General features: G+C 37.7%; 1 protein-coding gene across 1 annotated transcript in view; it reads left to right on the top strand.

Moving 5' to 3' along the window:
• The window catches only part of LOC114651133 (probable ubiquitin carboxyl-terminal hydrolase FAF-X), a 229,739-nt gene that overhangs the window by 167,891 nt on the left and 48,391 nt on the right, over positions 1-13,457 (top strand). Inside the window, exons 30-32 of the mRNA XM_051926139.1 lie at positions 2,411-2,631; positions 6,321-6,505; positions 10,103-10,276. Of these exons, the coding sequence (XP_051782099.1) occupies positions 2,411-2,631; positions 6,321-6,505; positions 10,103-10,276 (580 nt within the window). The remainder of the gene's footprint in view (positions 1-2,410; positions 2,632-6,320; positions 6,506-10,102; positions 10,277-13,457) is intronic.

The following is a 13,457-nucleotide window of genomic DNA, read 5'->3' as shown; positions in this document are numbered from 1 at the left end:
GTTTGACCATTTTGTTGACAGAACAGAACCTGTTGTTACAGGTTAATTACAATCAGATGCATTAAAGTAATGAATATGCGGTTAATTTCAGTGTATTTATAAAGCCACGTCAGGGATGATGGATCTAAAAAGAAAGGGTAACCACACAGGAACAGTAGCACTGCTTTGACGCTGGGGTGCTGCCAGTCTGCAAAAAGCGGAGAACTCGCGTACGACAGGGTATGAGCTACTGTGGAAATGTGCGTGGCTTATGCCAAGTTTAGGTTTTATACATCGCGATTTGAACATGGAAACATTGTTATGCAACATTTTTGTGCATATGCACTGTTTATACATGAGGCCCCAGGACTGGATATCAATGCCCTAATTGCGTCTCTGAATTATATCTATACCACCCTGTAGAACAGGGGGTTTTCAAACTTGGTCCTGGGGACCCACTGTGGCTGCAGGTTTTTGCTTGAGCATGTTTCATAATCAGTGACGACAACTGATAACACATCTCATTTAATTAGCTGTTTTTTTTTTCTCTTCCCCTATTCTACATTTAGAAAAGGATAACAACATAATTTTTACATTTATAAGACATTTCAAAATATTTCTATTTTTTGCTATAGATTTAAATGCTGAACTCTGTTGTGTTGATTTCATTACGTTTTGCCCTTTCCTCTGTGCAGTTTGCTCACTTCATTATATCTTAATAATGGCAATTAAAAACTACAAGAGCAGACACCCAGCAAACAACACTGAATCTGTGAAAGGCTGCCTCTACTTTAGTGTCAGGCCCACCAATTAGTAAATAATAGGTTAATTAAAAATTAGAACACCTGGAAAAGTAAAATGAGAATCAAAATGAAAATATTGTTAATAAGAAAAAAAATATTCCCATATAACTGCTTAGTACATTTTAATAATTTTTTTTTAACCAAACTTAGTTTTATAATTTCTATATTGTTCCCAAAACTCAGAATCTGGGAGATAACAGTTCACTTAATTAGCCCAGGAGTCCAATTAAAAACAAAAGCTGGTTGGAGGAAAAACCTGCAGCCACTGTGTTGACCTCTTGTATCCCATTAGTGGGTGCAGATGATATTAGAAAAAAGAAAGTCTGGTAAGCTTAGCAATGCTTTACAACTAATTAAGAAATCAGTCAAAGGAAAAGGCTTTATCTACTTCAGCCTTCCAGGATGCCCTGGGTCACTTCTTCCCCATTTACTTCATTTTTAGATGCACCTCAGACTTGGCAATTGCACCTGGAGTTATCTGATAGGTGTGTGAAGGTCAATTGCTGATGTTATTTTAGCAATTTGCTGGCATTTTCAAATGCTGAGTCAATAATGTTACTCTCTATGCTTTGTGGGTTTTTTTTTTTGTTTGCTGTTTATAACTTAGAGAGATACATTTACTAGTTTGCTACCTTGTTGTGGTGAGTGAGATTGGGAGCATGTGCTGGTAGTGTGTTGCTACACCCACCACATGATAAACCACCTGGATTGGGACCTGTGTGCAGCATTAACACCTCAGCACCACACTGGAACAGTGTGAATTTTTATATATATTTTATATATATATATATATATATGGTGCCTGGAGTGCCAATCCTGCCACCAACCCACAAGAATTCCCTGTATGTTGGAGGACCTGCTGGCAGGGCTGCCATGTGCAGAAATAGGGCAGCTATTTTGAGGGGGAGCTTGACCTGAAATAGATTTTTATTTTATTTTTACATTGATGGTGCAGCTTTATGAATAATACACACACCAATCTCCTGATAAATGCAGATGAAACTGTAAATGGATTGCCAAGAAGAATGTCTCTGCATTTGATACATAGAGCGGTTATTTGGTAAGCAGTACAATTGGTCTAATTTGTCTTTGCCAGTTCAGTAGCTTGTTATTGCTATGTTAGATATCTCTTCCATATATGTTGTTAGTGTTGCATTCTACAACACAATTTGTTGATTATGCCTACCTGTTTTCTTCAACACTAGTTGAAAGTTTAAATTCTGACCATTTCCATTCTCAAGAAACAATACATTCCATTGTTACCTACTCTTCTTACTGATTAGACAGCTTCTGGAGTGATGACCCATGGGCAATAATCTGTAACCTTCTAGAACCGTTTACCAGGTTTAGTTAAGATGGTTGGGGTGTGTGTGTGTGTGTGTGTGTGTGTGTGTGTGTGTGTGTGTGTGATATGTGTTTTTTGCGCAATGTTGGTGAGCATAATTTGGGTTTTAATGGTCAAATCCAATCTAAATTTTTGGTGGGGTACAAAAAGGTAGATATTCATTACCTAATCAATGATTAGTTATAATTGCTAGTTTTGTTGTGCTTTCTTCCTCTTACTTTTTTTTTTGGGAGGGATGTGTGATTTTGACTTTTATGGCAATTCAATTTGTTTATATGCTAAGGTGGTGAAAAACTTACAGAATGGGAGTACTTGCCACCAGTTGGTCCTCGACCTCTCAAAGGATTTGTGGGCTTGAAGAATGCTGGTGCCACTTGCTACATGAACTCTGTCATTCAGCAGCTTTATATGATACCTGCAATTAGAAATGGAATCTTGGCAGTTGAAGTCCCATTTTGTGATCGAGAATATGAGACATCTGGGGATGAAAAGCAGGAACATGAGGTATGGAATGCCTTTGTACTATGTTGTTGACTTTTTTTTTTGTTTATTGCCCAATGAAGATAAACATCCTTGCTCAGGATTTTAATGACTGACATACTAGCCATCTCCAGCTAACATGTCATGTTGGCATAGCTTGGAGCTGAGGGCATGTAAAATTTGCCATGAAATATGTCTCAATTTTTAGAGGAGGAGGTGGATGAAGTTGGGGATTGGTGAGGTACTTGTGTACTAAACAGACAGCAATGAAACCTCCCGCACAGAGCCCAACACTAGAATGGTAGGGGCAAAACCTTATGCAACCCTCCCCCTCTTCAATTTGATGCCACGACCTTTGTATCTCTAGTTTCCCAACCCTCAATATGTTATGAATTTGTCAAAACAATTGTACATATGTATTTCTATAATATTACAAATTCTGTAAATTTCTATACATTTTTCCTTTGTCATGCTGTCTGTTTTAGTACACAAGTACCAATAATTACTTTATTATTGTATAACAAATTTTTTATATAATATAAAATATTAATCCAAAATGTGACCATCAGTACTAGTTATGTAAACTGTGCCAGTTAATTTTTTTTTTTTTTGGTTCCATTCTTCCCCAGTAATATCAAGATACTTTTCCTAAAATGTTTAAGGATGAGAGAAGACATTTACAGTGTGAAACTATGTACTATACATTCTCATCACTTCAGTTTAGAGTAGACCATACTTTGCTTTAATTTGACCTAAAATTAACTGAATCATTACCAGTTGTATTAGTAATTTAGTAATCTGTGTACTGATCTTGTTTGATTTCAGTGGTATAAAAATAGCTTGATTATTACCAAACTATTTTAAAGGGATCTAAACTTTAACTGGAGAGAAGAGAAATTAGGGAGACTAATAAAATTATTTATTTAAAAAATAGGTATGGGAAGGTCCATTCAATATTTTTATGTAAATTTAACTTTGTGATGGCTGAAGAAAATCTTGTCAAAAGAATTTACAATATAATCTAAAACATTTACATATTTTAATATACACAAGTATAAAACAGGAAATTGAATGAACTCAAGCTTTAAATATTAAACTCCTATTGCTTCAAATGAAGTGCATAGGTAGTAAGGCTGGGAATCCGCACTGATGTCTTGATTCAGTTATGATTCACAATGCCCTGATTCAATATCTATTTTATCTTGACTGAGTTAGCATGCACTGATATTTGAAGTGGTGACTTTGTTAGAAATGATTTAACCGTACAATGAGAACATTAATGTGACATTTCAGTAACACTATTTGAAGGGTGTATACATAGTGACTTTCTTAAAATGCCATTCGATGCTTATGCATGTTATAAATACTTGACCATTAACATCAGTATTTTGAAGATGGGAAAACAAAATATTGCTTTTTTTTGCCACTTTTATGGCAGTCATTCAAAATTCATTTAACAATGTGTATACTTTGATGTGGAGATACATATATGGGGGGGTGCTTATTTTAATTCAATGCAAAGGCATCTACTTTATCCTGTGAATATAATATAATCAAATATTGCTGCTTGCTGTTCGATAAGCTATTCGTGCGTTGTGAATCTCCATGCAGACCCCTTCAACTAAACTATTGGCCAAATTTATTAACCAATTGGACAATTAAAGCCTTGAATTAGTCGAAATTAAAGATATAACAGGAAGACTTGCGTCTTACTATAATTCTACATGTTACACATCTTCAGTTGCTCACTTGAAACAGTCACGTTAATCAGTCTCGAAAGTGTCCTGACAGTCCTTCGGACAAAAAAGCATTTGAAAATGAGGATCTAGAGCATATAGTTCACGCACAAAACCGATAATATACGGACACGAACCAATATAGTTCATATGAATGAAACCAGTATTGTTCGCACGCAAACCAATTAAGTATGCACGCAAACCGATAGTAATTATCCATAAACCAATAATGTTCACGCGTAAACCAATAGTTTCTCGTTCAAAAATATATGATTTATGGCCTGTTTGGCGCCTCATATGATTGCCGCTATTACGGAGCTACTTCAAGTCTGCTGCTATGAGCACACCACTCGCTTTTGTATTGCACGCTGCATTGCAAACTTTTTTCCACTGTTGCAGTACAGCTAGCCACATGCTTAAAGAGAAGCAGTGTTTTATTGGGACTTGGCAATACACAAGCATGTGACTGATGAGGTGGCGCATGGAACCGTGCATTGGAATTGAATTAAATGGAAGCTCTGGAGCTACCCGCAGTCTCCAGTGTAGATTGTTTAGGCTCTAATTGTTTGGATGTCATCTGAGATTGTATTTATGGGTGATGTCAAGATAAATGATCTCAGATTTGTTTGTACTACAAATACAATTAACGTCTTGAGTTGCACAGCTTGCATATGGTTTTGCCTTTATCCAGTTCTTCTTACTGATGCAAGTCTGCACATCTGATTTAAGTGTCTTTAAGGCACTGCTCCTTTGTTAAAAGGACACACCATTTTATGAGAGTTCTTTTTCCGTAGAAACTCCTAATGGGTGCATTAGTGCCATCTACTGGATCACACTGCCACTTGTGCTTCAATCATTAGATAGATAGATACTTTATTAATCCCAAGGGGAAATTCACAAAGTGATAGGAGTGATCAATAAAAAGTAGAAAAATAGTCATACAGATGGAGCTGCTGAAAGGGCTGCCACTCTCGGCGGTGCCTGAGTCTAGTCTTTTTATATATTGAGACTGCAGACATGTTTCAGTTGGACTAAAATTTTAAAAATGTCTTATTTAGCTGACAGATTTACAGTATCTAAGGAGATTTCACATTTGGAAATTGGGTTAAATTTTTGTTGTGCAATTGGAGCACTAACAGGTGAAGTGATTTGCCGATGGTCACAGTGTCGGGTAGTATTGACCCACAACGTCAATCCAAATCCTTGACCACTGTGCCACACTGCCTGCCTTGTTAAAGAAAGTAAGTCTGTTTTTTTTAAAAAAAAAAAAAAAAAAAACTGATGGGAATCTAATTTTGCTATTTATCCCTGTGCACTAACCATTTATCATATAAACTCGACATCCTTCAATATTACATTTTCCCATTAAATCATTAGTGTGAAGTTTTATTTCCTCTGTACTGTACAGAAATTATACCTTAAATAGTTAAGCTTTGAAATAAGCAGCCTTTTAGTACACATTATCTAGGAATGAGTGTATAGTGCCATATGAAGGACTTAAAGTGTGTTCTACAGTAAACCATTCCAATCCTGTGTTTCTAACCAACAAAAAGCATAACATAGTAGTAATTTAAAAAATTGTTAATCTCCTAACTGCTGAAAACAGTGGTGCCACTCAGTCAATCTTCAAAACTGAGATGAAAAAGCAAACCTGTACAAAACTACTGTAATTGAAATGAAAGAATTTGATTTAATGTCTCTGCCGCCCTTGTGCTTAGGGACCATTTTGGCTACTATGGCTGAAATTGGAAAATAGGAGATTATTTTTATTTCTCATCTTCCCACCCCCGCCAACTATTTTTGCCACTAGACTGACCATGTTGCCTTTAATGACTTTTCAGTTAATCTTGTATGCAAACAGAAGTGTGAGGTGTGTGGTTCCTTTTTTTTATTTTTTTTTTAAATAACTGGTGATCTTGAGCTCCAAGTTGCATCTTGCACACGTCGGGTATAATGTTGTGTTTTTTTTTTTTGTAGGATAAAGGTGATCTTCATGAGGAGACTAAGTTTCATCAGTACAAGGAGAAGTCCTTTATGAGCAAAACAGAAGATCGTAAGGCATATAATATAGGACTTCTGCAACAGCTACAAGTTATCTTTGGTCATTTGGCTGCCTCCAGGTTGCAGTATTATGTCCCTATAGGTTTCTGGAAACAGTTCAGGTATTCAGATTTTCATCACTGGTTAATGTTGCATTTTAAATTGTCCATTATTAAGATTGTGCGACAGGGAACACTTAATTTATAATGGACAATTTATATGAAATTGTATCTTGTACCATTGAAGTATTGCGTGTGGTTGGACGTGCCTTTACCCAACAGAGGTAAATAAGCCTTTGTATCATAACTTCCATTAAGGATTTTACAAAAAGGCTTAATCTGATACAATAGGCGCATTTTCACCCATTTTAATACTTAATATATAAAGAAGCATAAACCTGCATTTAAGAAGTTTCAAATAGCAATATAAACGGCTAAATTGCAATGATCGTTGCTGCTTCTTTGAGGTTGCCATCCATTGTATGTCTGCTCTGATAGGCGTTCTCCTTTAGTGGTCATTTTTTGAAGGATGTCTGTCTTGTGCTTAATTAACCATATTTTCCATCTACTACTTAATGAGGATCTGTAAATTATCTTATTTGTAAGTTTTAATAATAAAACTTTTTTCTTTTTTTTTCGTCCTCTTAAGGGACACACCCTCTCAGCACAATGTATCCAATAACCTTTTTTTTTTTTTTTTTTTTTTTTTTTCTTAATATTTTGTAGAGACTTTTTTTTGGCAAATCATTTTACTTCAATGAACACCAATTACCTTAACACATGATTTGCATCATGGCTGGTTAAATCTGACAATAGTGTTCACCCTGTCATTGCCATGATACTGAAAGTGTAATTCTTTATTTAAATATTCTTGGGGGGTGGGTTGTCTGGTATGGTGTAAGGTTTTGTTGCCCCACCCATACTTTCCCTACTTGCCTTTCTCAATGTTTTTTCTATAGTTCATGTGCAAAAAATGTATTAGAAAATTAAGTCTGTTATGACAAATGGACACAGGAGGCCTCATTTACCCCAGTATGTACAGGTGTCTTGAAATTTGTAAAGAATTTTAGGTAGTGAGCAAAAATTCACTTAAGGCTACTGTGAATTTTATCATGAGTAAATGTGCAGGAAGAAAGGTTGTGGCCATGTTTTGAGACACAGTGCCCAAAACTTGTGATCAGCAGTGTTTATAAAAATGATTCAAACATACCCTCTTCTGACTATGGTGTGGATTTTGTTCCTCCACTTTTCAAATTTTCTGATTTGTTCACTAGGTTTCTCTATTCAACCAGTTAAATCATGCAATTTTAACACTTTAATAAACCCCAGACACATTAGCAGGATCTGTTCTTGTCAAAATTGTTGTCTATGCACTGGTTTCCAAAGTAAAATTTCTTTGACTGTTTAGTGCATTTAAATATAAATATTTGATAATTTGGATTTTTATGCACAGTCCTGGCTGAAATTATCGGCACCCCTGGAATTTTCCTTGAAAATGCACCATTTCTCCAATAAAATTGTTGCAATTACAAATGTTTTGGTATACACGTTTATTTTCTTCATGTGCATTGGAACAACAGAAAAAAAGCCAAATCTGACATTTCACACAATTCAAAAACCGGTCTGTACAAAATTATTGGCATCCTCTACTTAATATTTGGTTGCACGCCCTTTGGAAAAAATAACTGAAATCAAGTGCTTCCTATAACCATCAATAAGCTTGTTACACCTCTCAACTGGAATTTCTGACCACTCTTTTGCAAACTGCTCAAGGTTTCTCAGATTTGAAGGGCGCCTTCTCCCAACAGCAATTTTGAAATCTCTCCATAAGTGTTCAATCAGATTTAGATCTGGACTCATTGCTGGCCACTTCAGAATTCTCCAGCGTGTTGTCTTCAACCATTTCTGAGTGCTTTTAGAGGTATGTTTGGGGTCATTGTCCTGCTGGAACACCCATGACCTCTGACGCAGACCCAGCTTTCTGACACTGGGCCCTACATTGCTCCCCAATATCTTTTGGTAGTCTTCAGATTTCATGATGCCTTGCACACAGTCCAGGCATCCAGTGCCAGAGGCAGCAAAACACATCCCCAAAACATCTTAGAACTTCCACCATGTTTGACTGTAGGTACTGTGTTCTTTTCTTCGTAGGCCTCATTCCGTTTTCTGTAAACGGTAGAATGATGAGCTTTACCAAAAAGCTCTACCTTGGTCTCATCGGTCCACAAGACATTCACCCAGAAGGATTTTTGGCTTCCTCAAGTACATTTTGGCAAACTCCAGTCTGGCTATTTTATGTTTCTGTGTCAGCAGTGGGGTCCTCCTGGCTCTCCTGCCATAGCATTTCATTTCGTTCAGATGTCGACGGATAGTTCGAGCTGACACCGTTACACCCGGAGTCTGCAGAACAGCTTGAATATGTTTTGAAGTTGATTGGGGTTGTTTATCCACCATTCGGACTATCCTCCATTGCAGTCTTTTATCAATTTTTCTCTTCTGTCCACGTCCAGGGAGATTAGCTACAGTGCCATGTGTTGTGAACTTCTTGATTATGTTGTGCACAGTGGAAAAAGGAACATGAAGATCTCTGGAGATGGACTTGTAGCCTTGAGATTGTTTGTTTGTTTTTCCACAATTTTTGTTCTCAAGTCCTCTAACAATTCTCTGCTCTTCTTTCTGTTCTCCATGCTTAGTGTGGCACACTCAGACACACACCAGAAAGGTTGAGTCAAGTTTTCTCCATTTTAACTGGCTTCAGGTGTGATTGCTATATTGCCAGCACCTGTTTCTTGCCACAGGTGAGTTCAAACGAGCATCATATGCTTGAAATAAAACAATTTTGAAAGAGTGCCAATAATTTTGTCCGGCCCATTTTTGGAGTTCTGTGTGACATGTCAGATTTAGCTTTTTTTCTGTTTTGTGGTGTTCCAATGCACATAAAGGAAATAAACATGTATATACAAAAACAATTGTAATTGCAATAATTTTCTGGGTGAAATTCCAGGCGTGCCGATAATTTCGGCTATGACTGTAACCTGAGAAAGCTGCTCCGGCTTCATAGTTCCCTAACAGATATTCTAATATTTCCTATTTTGTAGATAATGCTGAACAGTAATATAATTTTATAATGGGACTTGTGTAAGAGTTAGTCTTCACTTAATTTCAACATTTCTTATCTGTGTAGCAAACTGCCAGAATAATTGGTGAGAATAAAATTAACATATAAACCGGTTCCTTAACTAAGCTTCAGTTGAGAGATTATTATAATGGCAGTGTACATGGTTTATCACCCAGTAAACACTTTAGGCATGTGTGTGGCCCTGGTTCTTTGACATTGTTCCATTTGAGATCTTAAAATTCCAGGGTCTTTGCTTGTTGGGCACTTTTTGAATTGCTCTCTTAAAATTACCCGAATATGTATAATATGGAAGACCTGCAAAAAGGAAATTCTGCCTCTTCTGATGGCATTTTAATTGTACTTTTGATGTTCTGTGTTATATCTGAAGTAGTGAAACTACCATCAAGCACAGTTTTTCAGAACTGTGTTTCACACCAGCAGATTTGAGCAGCTTTATCCATTGGTCTTAAGGCTACTCAACTGTTTTGAGTATAAAGTCTCTGCATGTATGATGGATGTTACCCAATTACATTTTAGTTTTGTCTCGTGTTCTTGCAGAGTTGTGCATTCAAATATTTAACAGAGGAATAATTTTGTTCTAGGTTATGGGGTGAACCAGTCAACCTAAGAGAACAGCATGATGCACTGGAGTTCTTTAACTCACTGGTGGACAGCTTAGATGAAGCTCTAAAAGCACTTGGCCACCCACCAATGTTGAGTAAAGTTCTAGGCGGATCATTTGCAGACCAGAAGATTTGTCAAGGTTGTCCACACAGGTACGTTTGTGGATGTTCTTTTGTCTATGCTTAGGCAGCATGTCACATACTAGGATGAATGCTGAATTTGTTCAGCAGCAGTGAATGAAATGCTTGACCCCCTTTTTCTTTACACTTGCATTTTAGTTCCCTCGGTCCTGCTTGGGTCCATTTTTGACAAAGATGACAGGTGTACAAGAAAGGGCTACATATTGCTGAAGTGTAATTGGGTGAAAGCTTGCCTGTGTTTTTAAGAAAATGTGCCATGATTTAACCAAAATGAAAATGGATCAAGACAGCTGAAATTTTTTTTAAAATGTGGCTGATTGGCTACAAAATAGACAAGACTCCTCAGAAAATTGCCGTTTTAAATTTTTTTTCCCTTCCTGTTACTTTGGTGGGGGTGGGAGGTGTCTAGGGTTTGAATTTAAGCTAAAGGCATAATTCTATGTTGTAAAAATGTATGCACAGGTCCTTAATGTAAAAAGAAGAAAAATCTTATTTCGAGAAAATCATCACAAATTTTAATGGAAAAAAACCAGTAACAGTAATGCTTCGTGAATCCAAGGAGGCAAGACTATATAGGAGTTTACTAATAACAAGCAAAATAATACAATACAGGGTTTCAACAAAACTAACTACTGTACACCTCACAGTACGGCTGTGCTGACTGACCTTGTTTTAATACTTGTGCCAGATTTACGCATAGTATGTGTGCTACAGTATTACTACGCACTAAATAGTCCCATTACATCTACCCTCCTTTTGAGATGTTCAACATATGGATTTACTTAGATATTTAGCTACATATTTTTATTAGGCAATACAATAGTTGGGATAGGAGGTGCAAGGGTCTCCAGATCCTGCTTAGAATTCCACTTTCCGTCTGAATCCGGTGTGGTACAATGTGAGCCAAAATGAAGTGCTACATTCTCAATGTCATTGCGTGAGGTAAAGGCAGATAAGGGAGTTTGGGTGGGGGTCTTTTGATAGACGATCCCTTGTAGTTTTCAGTCAGCAACATGCCTTGGTCCCGTGAGCACCATGCTCTTGTTTTCCAAGCATTCTTCAAAAACTATTCTACAATCACTACGTATCTTTCAAATTCACTACAGCATTCTTCCTAATGGTGATGTCCCAAATAAGAAAACCATTCTTCAGTGGGTGGCTAAATTTAGACACAGGTACAACATTGAACAGGAAAAAGGAATCAATTTGGTGGTATCTTTAGACATTTGGTGCACAAACATGCTTCTGCCCAAGGCATTTCCAACATGTCCTTGAAGGATTTTGCATGAGGACCTTAATTTCCATCCATACAAAATGAGGGTAGTGCAGGAACTCTCCCAGAGATGCTGGGTGAGCCGTAGAGAGTTGTGCACAAGCATTCTGCAAGCTGTTTGAGATGCCATCCTTGTGTGCAGTAGCGAGGCACATTTTTCATTTGAACGGTTGTGTAAATAAGCAAAACTTTTCCTATTGGACTGAAACCAGCCCTCGTGAACTTCGTCAGAGACCCCTGCACAGTGAATGTGTTAGTTTGGTGCACCGTTGCAGAATTTGACATTGTAGGCCCATTTTTGAGGATGGGGGAGCAATGGTCGCAGTTGCTTAATGTTACATTGAAATGTTAGAGAACTTTTTTTGTGGCCCTAACTGGAAGAAATGGATGTGGTGGATGCCTGGTTTCAACAGGATGGAGAAATGGGTTATATGGCGTGGAGATCCATGCAAGTTTTGCGGGAGATGTTTCCAGGGAAATTGATCTCCCTGCGTGGCTGATCTCGTTCTATGTGATTTATTTTTTACCCACTCACCCCACTTGTGGGGCTATTGTAAGCCAAAGGTATACACACTCTGCCCTCCGATATTTGCCACAAAATCGCAGCTATTCCCCTTGAAGTGGCCGAACAAGTTATGGGTGCATTCAGAAATTGTCTTGAAGAGTGTATCACTAGTGACGGCCATCACCTTGAAGACATTTTTTAAAACGGTGAAAAAAATCTATTTTGTATACCCTTTCTAATGTTATATATTTATTTTATCTTGTAGTGTTTTTGTAGAATTAACATTTTGAAATTTGGTATTTCTTTTTGGTTTACCCTGTATAATGTTGGGTTACTTTTGCAGGTGTTGCCCAACCCTGTTTGTCCAATTTTACTAGGAATAGAAATTATCATTTTAATGCTCTTTTCCAGTTCTATTTTGTGTAAATACTGTACTATCCCCAAAATGAAAATGACCATGTTATGATTTATTATACTATTAAAAAAGATTGACGGCAAAAACCTATTTGGTCTCTTTAGTAAAAAAGCTAGATTATAATGTCATGAACTGCCAAAAAATTTTGGTCTTTGGTTTTTCGGTCATTTGTGAGCTATCATTTACAAGGGGGCTCTGCCCCCTGCTCGCTTTGCTCGCCAACCCCCGGCGTTTTGAACCCGTGCCCGCTGGGCAGCCACGTGTGAGGATGACGCACGTTTAATACGGAGCGTTTGCCCGTGTCACTCTGGGGTCCCCCACTGTTAATACGGAGCTCCGTTTGTACTATTATGCGGTGCATTGTGGACCACTGCGGACCCCGTAGTGTTTCCCGTTTCAGTTTGTATCTCGGTCAGTCGAGCTTTTGTTTTTGAAGCTTTTGAATTCCTGTGTTCATTATCTGTAACTTGCTGTCCATGCGTTTGGACCCCTCGTTTAACCTGTTTATGACGTTTTGCTTTTGTTTTAATGACACCTGGTCCGTGGTGAATATATTTTCCCTTTTTTGAGTAATAATTTTCATTTGTTTGTGATACTGTGAGGTCTATCGTATTGTTAATAATGCATCACTGTAATATGATTCACCTATGCTGTATAGTTTGGACGTCTGAGGATGACGTATGTTTAATACGGAGCGTTCGCCTGTGTCACTATGGGTCTCCCCACTGTTACTACGAAGCTCTTTCCGAACTATTATGCGGTGCATTGTGGAGCACTGCGGACTCTGTAGTGTTTCCCGTTTCACTTCGTATCTCGTTTAGTCGAGCTCTTTGTTTTTGGAGTAGTGCCTGCCTGGTCTGCGGCATTTCAGATGCACGTTGTAGGCATCCACGTTCATTAGATCTGTCCACGCGGGCTCGGTGTCGAAGCTGTTTTAGTTGTTGAGCTGTCTAGTTTTGGAGCCGAGACAGTTTTGTTTCCGCGGTTTCAGACGCGTGTC

The sequence above is a fragment of the Erpetoichthys calabaricus genome, chromosome 4 (assembly GCF_900747795.2).
Source record: "Erpetoichthys calabaricus chromosome 4, fErpCal1.3, whole genome shotgun sequence".
In the NCBI taxonomy this organism is placed as follows: Eukaryota; Metazoa; Chordata; class Cladistia; order Polypteriformes; family Polypteridae; genus Erpetoichthys; species Erpetoichthys calabaricus.
This window is presented reverse-complemented; position numbering and strand designations above follow the sequence as displayed.